The sequence below is a fragment of the Corylus avellana genome, chromosome 4 (genome assembly GCF_965113065.1).
Source record: "Corylus avellana chromosome 4, dhCorAvel1.hap1.2, whole genome shotgun sequence".
Taxonomy (NCBI): domain Eukaryota; kingdom Viridiplantae; phylum Streptophyta; class Magnoliopsida; order Fagales; family Betulaceae; genus Corylus; species Corylus avellana.
The window spans coordinates 16,538,119-16,547,732 of NC_142493.1; the positions used below are offsets into that span (position 1 = coordinate 16,538,119).

General features: G+C 36.0%; 1 protein-coding gene across 3 annotated transcripts; it reads left to right on the plus strand.

Annotated features, from left to right (window-relative positions):
- Positions 1 to 1,472: 1,472 nt before the first annotated feature.
- On the plus strand, positions 1,473 to 9,287 carry ANN5 (annexin 5). 3 transcript variants are annotated; one of them, XR_015911924.1, is made up of 7 exons: positions 1,473 to 1,743; positions 2,963 to 3,108; positions 3,345 to 3,563; positions 4,306 to 4,521; positions 4,604 to 4,693; positions 8,329 to 8,681; positions 8,801 to 8,889. XR_015911924.1 is itself a non-coding variant. In XM_059590257.2 (6 exons), the coding sequence occupies exons 1-6, from the start codon at positions 1,668 to 1,670 to the stop codon at positions 8,476 to 8,478; spliced, it is 897 nt and encodes a 298-aa protein (XP_059446240.1). In that variant the 5' UTR covers positions 1,473 to 1,667; the 3' UTR covers positions 8,479 to 8,817. The 3 variants fall into 3 exon arrangements, 2 of the variants coding, with proteins under 2 accessions (XP_059446240.1, XP_059446238.1); XM_059590257.2 differs by having other exon boundaries at positions 8,329 to 8,817; XM_059590255.2 differs by lacking the exon at positions 8,329 to 8,681 and having other exon boundaries at positions 1,488 to 1,743; positions 8,801 to 9,287.
- Positions 9,288 to 9,614: the final 327 nt, after the last annotated feature.

A 9,614-nucleotide genomic window follows, 5' to 3' on the forward strand; every position in this document is an offset into this window, starting at 1 on the left:
AACCTACTTCTCCTCTAGGTCGTGGAAACCCTAAAGAGAAAACTTTAATTTATGGTGTACATGTTGGTAAACTACATATTTTGCTACAGTGAATAGCAACTTCTTACTATTCACTATAGCACAATGTTCAATTTTTTTAATATTTTTTCTCTCTCTTCTCTCCGTCCTTCGACGGCCTGGTTCGGCTCAACCATCCTTGGTCCTTTGGAGACTCACTTTCTCCAATAGGAAAGTTCATCTACATTCCATTTTTGTTGAGACGCTGGCAATATTAGTTCCCATTGTTATTGCGATTCTTATTTCTCAACATTATTGCCATTGTTATTGTTTTGATGTCGTCCTTGCTGCCCTAGTAGATTTCTGACCAAGAGAGCATGACCCAAGAGGGCATAGATTTCTCGACTGCTTTGCTATTCCCTTCTCAACATGACCCACAAGGGCATGGGTGGTAATAGAAATCATACCAAGGAGAGGAGGAAGGGGTTCATATAGGAGCTGAGAATTGAGAAATGATTCAGATGATGAATGGAGACTAGAAAAAGAAAAGAAAAAATAAAGATTAAAAATAATATTTTAAAAAAGTAGAGAATGAAATAAAGAATTTGTTGGAGTTAGTATTAAAAAATGAGTAGCTAAAATAGAGAATTGTGCTTTTTGACTAGGTAGAATACTTCTTACTGTTGGAGATGCTTTTAAGCATCAGAGTTATCTCCCGCAGGCTCACACTTAGAGCACTCCTTACAGCCTCACCAAAACCATTTTTTGGTTATTTTGGTGAGGCAATTTAACAAAAATGGCATAAATGTTAACTTTTCAACCTCATTACTTTAACAAAAAAAAGTAGTGAGGTGAATAGTATTCACCAAATTTAAAAATTACTATTCACTCATTTATTGATTAAACAATTCATTTTTCTCTCTACCTTTTTACTTTTCATTTTTCTCTCTTCCTTTAATAGTTAAAAAAGAATAAATAAATCTTTGAAAAAGAATATTTAAATAAAATAATGAAAGTAGATTGTTAAAATAGTGAAGCTGTTAAAGTGTTTCAAAAAAATGAGTTAAAATAACTAAAAATATATTTTTAATTATTTTGGTGAGTAAAATTTAATAAACTTGTGAGGAATGCTCTTACAAGCTCTTGGGCTTACTCTTTCTTTGTTTTGTAGGTCTTTTATATTTGGTGGTTGCTAGTCGGAAAAGTGCATCAACATTAATAGTTTGAAAGGGACAATATATGTAATATTTAATTTGAGGGACCGTACATATTTTGTGATAGTAGAATATATGTATGTTTTTTTTAAAAAAATTAATAAAGAATCGGATGTAAATCAAATTAGGTTTGAAAATTTGAAGAGAAAAAAATCAACGACCGGGGTGAAATCGTCAATGGATAATGGGGTCAATGTTCAAAAGGAAAAAGAAAAAACGTGTGGTTCCTAACCTTCACTGTTTTTGGTTTGAATTTTGAAAGTTGGGTGCAAGTACAAGTGCTTTTTCCCAAAAATTAAAAAACTTCTGGGTTGTTGTCGCGTACTTATTGGGCGGAGGTATGGTCACGGTTGAGAAAAGTAACGCTTCCTCTCCTGCTTCCTCAATTAAGGTTTTCTACCTGCTGCCCCCCATCTGCTCTGGTCTTTGAGAGAAACACAGAGAGAGAGAGAGACAATGTCAACCGTGACCATACCTCCGGTTCTAACAACGCCTCGTGACGACGCTATCCAACTCTACCGTGCTTTCAAAGGTAATCCTTTGCTTTCTTTTTTGTCTGCTTTTGTTTTTTGTTTTTTGTTTTTTTTTTCTTTGTTGAACTTCTGTGTTTTTAGTTTGTCCTTACATTGCACATCTTCCTGCTCTCTGTCTCTGTCTCTCTCTTTGCCTTTCAGGGTGTTTTTTTTTTCTCCGCTATAGAGAAAAAGAAATAAAAGCAAAAGACAAAAAAAAAAAAAAAAAAAAAAAAAGTGGCCAAGAAATCGAGAGAGAGATAGGGAGATTTGGTGGTGGCAGAATCCAAACGGTTCTGGTTTGTTTTTTTTCCTCTCTAAAATGTAAAAGAAAAATGACGTGGAAAGCGTTTATTCGTAGAAACTTCGAATTGCTGGGCGACAAAATTCGAAAAATGGAATATTTCTTCGTACTGCTTTGAAATTGCACGCATAAAGCTATAAGAAAAGAAATTTTTAATAAAGGGTATAAGAAATCCTGAGTCAACAATTATATAAGAAATCCTGTTCTCAAATTAGCCTTGTTTGCTGTTTATGGTATAAAGGGTACCGTCAAATGTGGAATCTTGAGTCAACTTTGGCCTCTTTCCTTTTGAGATTCTCTCCTTTGTTGTCTCTCTGCACTGACAAATATGAAGCAAAACCTTAAAATCTTTTGTGCAAGCACTTTTGGTGTAAGCTTGTCTGCATTGATCGAACAGAATCTTGATGTGGGTTCATTTCTCATGCCAATATCTTTCATGCCATGTTATCCATTATCAGGCTCCTTTTTCTGGGTATTTAATGCTTTGATTGTAAATCTAATAATAACCCGAAACTTTTTAACCTATTTAACCTACATTAGTGATCATATCTTTAATGGAGGTCTGCAAAGCTCCTCCATTAGATGGGGAAGGACCCAGAAAAAGGGAGCAGTAATGATAGATTTCACATTCATCTCCATTTTGCACCTGAATCCAATCCAGTTTTTAGAGTTGGAGTAATTTTAGAGTGATTGCCAAAAATATGAGGGTATGAAAGGTCTGTTTCATGTAGCATCAATTGTACAATTAACCTTCCCTTCTCAAATACATATCTATGCTTGTTATAATAGTCCTGGGACAAGACACTTTGCTGCTCCATTTATAAGTAATCTTATTTCATTTTAAGCAGGTAAGTTTTTATAATACATATCTATGCTCTTTATTTGGTTAATTATTTTTAGACTTCACTTAACCTATTCATCCATCTTCTTTGCAGGATTTGGTTGTGACACTGCAGCAGTTATCAATATTCTTGCTCATCGGGATGCAACACAGCGTGCTCTCATTCAACAAGAATATAGAACCATGTATTCTGCGGAGCTTAACAAACGTTTATCTTCAGAGCTTAGTGGCAATGTCAAGGTATACGGGAGGCTTTTTGGTGGTTTCTTCCCACTTTTCTGCAAATTCATATTCCTTATGTTTGGTACTTTTTGTCTTTTTTTTGAACTATGGATTAGTAACAGGTGGATCCATCTCTCTCTCTCTCTCTCTCTTGTGCAAATGTGCAAGTTGTATTCCACTACCAATTTTCTGCTCTTATTTTGGGTTCTCATTTGATTTTTCGTTTGTTTTTTTGATGTTTTTGGTTGTGTCAGAGAGCAGTTTTACTCTGGATGCATGATCCTGTGGCACGGGATGCTACCATAGTGAGGCAGGCCTTGAGTGGTGACATTATTGATCTCAAAGCTGCTACTGAAGTAATATGTTCTCGAACACCATCTCAGATTCTACAATTTAAACAAGCTTATTTTGCAATGTTTGGTGTGTACCTTGAGCATGACATTGAATATCAAGCCTCTGGAGATCATAAAAAGGTCATCCTTTCTCTCTCTGGTTATGTTGTTATTAAGTTGCTTAATTCTCCAGTCTCTAGCTTAATAGTTTAGCAGTTCAATTCGTTCTTTGTACTTTTTTACTTCTTGATATTCATAAATGATGAGTTCTCTATTATCTAGATGGATCAAATAACAATCTCCTTTGAGGTTCTGTCCCAAACTTTTAGTAAAAGTAGCATGTTGAAAGAAAGTTTGTGTTTAAGTTAGCTGCATCACTAAACCAGTTTGTCTTCATGTATGTCATTGGTGCTAAAATGTTCTATTTCCAAGTCAATCTGAAGATGACTGCACTGATTTCGGCTAAATTTTTGTATATTGAAACCTAATGGGAACATGATGTAGGAGAGAATTTGCTTCAGAGCTATAATGTTTCTTTTCCTGTATGAGTTAGAAGTAACAATAATGTGTTTCTAAAGGGCTTATGAACATCCACTTGTTGGTGTATAAAGGGAAAGAAACAGTTGAATAAATCAGAAATAAAGTCATCATTCTTTAATGCCTCATCAATGCCTTTTACTTAGTCTGTTCTCTATACATAGCTGTTCTGTTGCGAACAATAGGGGGTTTTGTCGATTTTTAAAAGGAATATAGTTTAGCAGCATCAGAACCTTAACCCCCTCGGCCCACCACGGACGGGCAAAAACCAATCTGTATTGATGTTCTTGTTTGGATTTTCAGTATTTAAATAAGCAGTGTCATGATTTAAATAATCTTTCTATAGTTACTGCTTGCGTATGCAACTACACCACGCTATGAAGGCCTGGAAGTTGATAGAGTGATGGTAGAGAAGGATGCAAAAGCTCTCTTTAAAGCCGGGGAGAAGAGACTGGGAACTGATGAGAAGACTTTCATACACATTTTCAGTGAAAGAAGCAGGGCACATTTGGCTGCAGTTGATTCTGCTTACTATGATATTTATGGAAACGCATTGAAAAAGGTATGCCTATAGTGCACTGTTTAGCCATCTTTCCCTTCAACATCCTTTGATCCATTTCTCAAGAAAACTTGACTTATTGCAGGCAGTGAAAAAAGAAACATCTGGACACTTTGAGTATGCCCTTTTGACTATCTTACAATGTGCTCACAATCCGGGAAAGTATTTTGCAAAGGTATTAATTTTGCATTTTTCCACACATTTTTGTCCAACAATTTCCTGATGTTTTCTCATGATGTCATCTAACAAGTAAATTCTGAAATTTGATGGATGAATTTCCTTTCCTTCTATTTTTTACATATCTTTGCTCTAAGGTTTTATTGGATGGATATAAAAATTGTATACTCATAATATACTTAGAAGAGAATCTTTGGATCTAGGGTTTAGAATTTAGGAGAAAAAAGGTTAATGTTTAAAGATTGATGAGGGTTTTGAAACAATGGGGAATAAGGGCAAGAGTGCTATTTCTTGAAGCAAACAGGTTGCTGGAAAAATCTGGATAGTGGCTGCATATAGGAGTTTATGGCTGGTTTGATAGGTTATTTGATGGCTAGTTAGAAGGGAAAATAAGTGGGGTTTTTGGGTTTTGATGTGCAAGGATAAAGACTTGATTGGAGTTGCAAAAGAGAGAAGAAAAGAGAACAGTTTGTGATTATTCAGTACCTGTGATAAGTACCCATGAACAGCACCTTTGATGGTACAGTGAAGAAGGAAAAAGGAAGAAAAATAGAGAACATGCTAGGAAACTTTGTCGCAACACTCAAAACTAGTTCCATTTTAAAAGTATGATATTTCTTATTAGAATGAACCGTATATAAATATATTGACTTTTACTTAACATACTAGAACTAGGACTTCTAATTTGACCACTTAACAAATTATTAATAAAACTCAATCAAAGACTCCTAATACTATTAAAATTTTTAAAATAATCTAGACACATAATTGAAAAACTAACCCTCAAAAATAAAATTATAGACAAGAATTTTATAAAGTTTCATTATCTGCTGCAGCATATAAAAATATTCATAACCAAAGCAATTACTAAATTTAAGACTATTTTAACCCAAGACTTAATTAGTTGACCATCAAAATCTCGTAAGATGCATCTTAATATCATGTTGTACATGAGCTCCACTTGCAGACAGATTTTCCTATTCTCTACTATATTGATTTGGTATTAGGACAAATCATATTATGGAATCTTAGATTTTCTTCTTATTGGCATAATTACTATAAGGGAAAAATACACTTTACCCCCTTGAACTATCCTCCCATTTGTACTTTGACGTCCAATGTTTAAAAAGTGACACTTGACCCCCTCAAAGTTTAACACAGTGACAAAAAAACCCATCTCTTTATTTTGGCCGTCACTTTGAACGGAAACCTAGTCACGTGAGTGGCACGTGACACTTTTCAACCAAAAAGTTCGAAAATGCCATCTGGGGGTAAAGTGTACACATAAATAAAAGAAGAAAAAAAAAAGAAAAAAAAAAAGGATATATATATAAAACTAAACTAAAACAAAAAACTCGGGTTAATTATCTTTTTAGTACTAAGGTAATTTTTGTTTACACCTTAACCCCCGAGGGCATTTTTGAACTTTTTTGTTGAAAAGTGTCACGTGCCATGCACGTGACTAGGTTTCTGTCAAAGTGATGGCCAAAATAAACGGATGGGTTTTTTTGTTACTGTGTTAAACTTTGAGGGGGTCAAGTCTCACTTTTTAAACATTGGATGTCAAAGTGCAAATGGGTGGATAGTTCAGTGTGGTAAAGTGTATTTTCCCCTTGCTATAAATATCCGGTTTCCAAATTCAAGGCACTCAAGGAAGATTAAGATGGTGCAAAGAAAGATACGGGGCTGCCAACATTGGTGTTGTTTAGACTCAAGAGAGGCTTCATGTGATTTTGCTTGTGGGATAGGAGGGTGGAGGAAAAATTATAGGAGTGCAGGGGAGTTTACTGTTGCTTGTTCTTTTAGAAATGTCAAAGATCAATTTACTTGGGCTTTTGCTGGTGCCTATGGTCCTAACTTTGATTGTGATAGAAGGTTTTTGTGGGATGAATTTGCTGGTTTGCTCAGTTGGTGGAACTTGTGGTGGTGCATTGGGAGAGACTTCAACGTCACTCATTTTTCTAGTGAGAGATCGGGTGAAGTATGATTTTGTTCAGATATGGAGTTCTCAGACTTCATTTTTGATCTGAGTCTGATGGATATTCCTCTTATAGGCAGAACTTTTATATGGTCGAACAACTGGGATCCTCCCTCTAGGTCTAGAATAGGCAGGTTTCTAGTCTCTCCTTATTGGGAAGCCCAGTTTCCGAAGTGTCCCAGAAGTGGTTGCAAAGTCTTTGCTCAAATCATTTCCCCATTTTTCTTGATTGCGGAGAATTTCACGAAGGTAAAAGGCATTTTACGCTTGAGAATATGTGGTTAAAATCATAGCAATTTGTGGAAAGGGTGAACCAGTGGTGGACTTCTTACCACTTTCAAGGTTCTTCGAGTTTCATTTTCGTTCGTAAACTTAAGGCTTTGAAAGCTAATTTAAAATCTGAAATGAGGAGGTGTTTGGGAATGTAGAGACGAAAAAAAAAAAAAGCTTTTGGATAAGTTATGAGATCTTGATCTTCTGTATGAAGAAAGAGCTTTATGTGATGAGGAGAAATTGAGGAAGGCTAGAGTTATAAGTGATTTGGAGAGTTATCAAAAAAAAACTCTAATGGAGGAGGTGGGTTGTAAGTAGAAATCAAGGGCGTTATGGTTAAGAGAGACTGACAAGTGCACGGAGTTTTTCCATTGAGTACCAAATCAAACAGAAAAAATAATTCCATTGAATCTTTGATGGTTAAATGTACAATTTCTACAAATCATTCTGAGATTAGAGAACACATTGTGTAGTAAATAATAGTTTGTGTACTAAACAATTTAGTTGGTGGTCTACGTTGGATGACCTTTTTTTGAATCCATTAGTGACGTTGAGGCTAATTGGTTGGAGAGTGTTTGAGAAAGGTGAGGTTTTTGAGGTGGTAAAAGCCTTCAACAGTAATATGGCCCTGAGCACCGAGGGTTTTTCTATGGTGTTCTTCCAAGCTTGTCGGGATGTTTTAAAATATGATACAATGAAGATTTTCCATGACTTCCATGCTGGAGGCAAGTTTGAAAGAAGTCTAATGCAACTATCTCCACCACTCATTTCGAAAAAAATCAGGGGATATTGATATTAAAATTTTTTGCCCTATTAGTCTAGTTGGTAGAGTTTACAAAATTGTTGCCAAAGTACTTGCCAACAGGTTGAAAATGGTTCTAGAGAAAATTAATTGCAACTCTTAGAATGCACTCAATGGAGGAAGGAAAAATCTAGATTTTGTTATTAGTAGTAATGAATGCCTTGATAGCATGATCAAATCCGGGGAGCTAGGTGTGCTCTGAATTTGGATATTGAAAAGGCTTAGGATCATGTGAATTGGAGCTTTTTGTTGCATATGCTGAGGAGCTGCGGTTTTGGGGAGAAATTGTGTAATTTGATAACTCATTGTAATTTTTAGTTGCATTTTTCGGTCTTGGTGAAAAGCACTACGGCGGGATTAATAGTTCTTGTGGCCTAAGATACGAAGACTCTGTGTCTTCTATGTTGTTTGTCATTGTTATGAAGGCTTTAAGTAAATTGATCTATTCTACAGTGAATTGGGTGTTTTTATTTTTATTTTTTATCAAGCTTTCCTGTGAGGTCTAGGAATGTTGGTGGGCTTATCATCTCCCATCTTCTGTTTGCGGATAACACTTTAATTTGTTGTGGGGCAAACCCAGAATACCTCCATTATTTGTGATGGCTATCCAAGTTGTGGAAACCTGAGAGGAATGTGCTGGTGTAACCCTACCTGCGAGGATGTTGGCTTATTCGGGTGTAGGTGGTTTGTCATAGGCCTAACATGCTGGTTGTGTGGTGGCATGTGGTGATACCTTTCACCCATTCCGCCATATCACCGATGGGCATGTGAAGACATGCCATGGATTGAACAAGGTTCTGAGTTGATGCTCAGAGTGTGGCCAAAAGCAGCACCATCACCAGCATGCTGATCTTTGCACCATCAACACACATGGACATGAGAGGCATGAATGTGCATAACAAGGCTCCTGAGTTGGTGCTCCGGGGGCAACAGGCATGCCATGGCAACCTTATAAGGATATGTTCAACTTTTGCAAATTATTGAAAAATCAATATGTTGAGTTCCATTTTATTTCTTCTGCAATGGAAACTAAACAATAAAAGAATTTGCAGGTTTTGCACAAGGCAATGAAGGGTTTGGGAACAGACGACACAACACTTATAAGGATAGTTGTTACGAGGGCTGAGATTGATATGCAGTATATAAAGGCAGAGTACCAGAGGAAACATGGAAAATTTTTGAATGATGCTGTGAACTCAGAGACATCAGGCCATTACAGGGCCTTTCTTCTCTCTCTTTTAGGCCCTACTCGTTAGGCTACATACACTAACTCCTGGAATCATGTGAAGTTGTACTTCAAATTCCTTTGGGCTGTTTGAGAACCTGGAAGTCTACAGTCGTTTTCACCATTTGTTTAGCTGCCAAGGTCTGTTTATGGTTGTGTAAATATTGTCGGTAAATACAGTGGGTAAAATGTATATTTTCAGGACAGAAACCATGTGTGAAGATCATTTGTGGCGTTGGTGTTTGAATGCACAGTTCCAAACTAAAACATTCCAATGTTTTCAAAATAAGGTTCTCTTTTTGAGTTTTCATTCATTTGGATGTTTCTCAGTTTTGTGCAGTTTATAAATAGACACTGCTGTAGATGTTGGCATATAGCAATTTCTGCTTCCGTCCGCGCAAATATATTGAAATGAAATGTTCGGTTTTCATTTTTTGTCCATACAATTAAATGTGTGTATATATATATATATATATACACAGAAGAAAAATTATCAAGTGCAAAACAAAAAATTGTAGGACTAGAGATATTTCCTCACAAAGTAGGTTACTTGGTGTTTTGGGGTTGAATCGAATCCTCTTGCTCCTCAATTTTCATGTGTAGGCTAGGGTTTTGAGACCACTAAACCATGTTTTCAATTC

What these genes read in the sequence shown, in the direction of transcription:
- ANN5 (XM_059590255.2), top strand. Translation starts at nt 1,668, where the DNA reads ATGTCAACCGTGACCATACCTCCGGTTCTAACAACGCCTCGTGACGAC. An exon ending in AGCTTAGTGGCAATGTCAAG is followed by an intron (nt 3,109 to 3,344) that starts GTATACGGGAGG and finishes TGGTTGTGTCAG; the next exon opens with AGAGCAGTTTTACTCTGGAT. An exon ending in ATGGAAACGCATTGAAAAAG is followed by an intron (nt 4,522 to 4,603) that starts GTATGCCTATAG and finishes GACTTATTGCAG; the next exon opens with GCAGTGAAAAAAGAAACATC.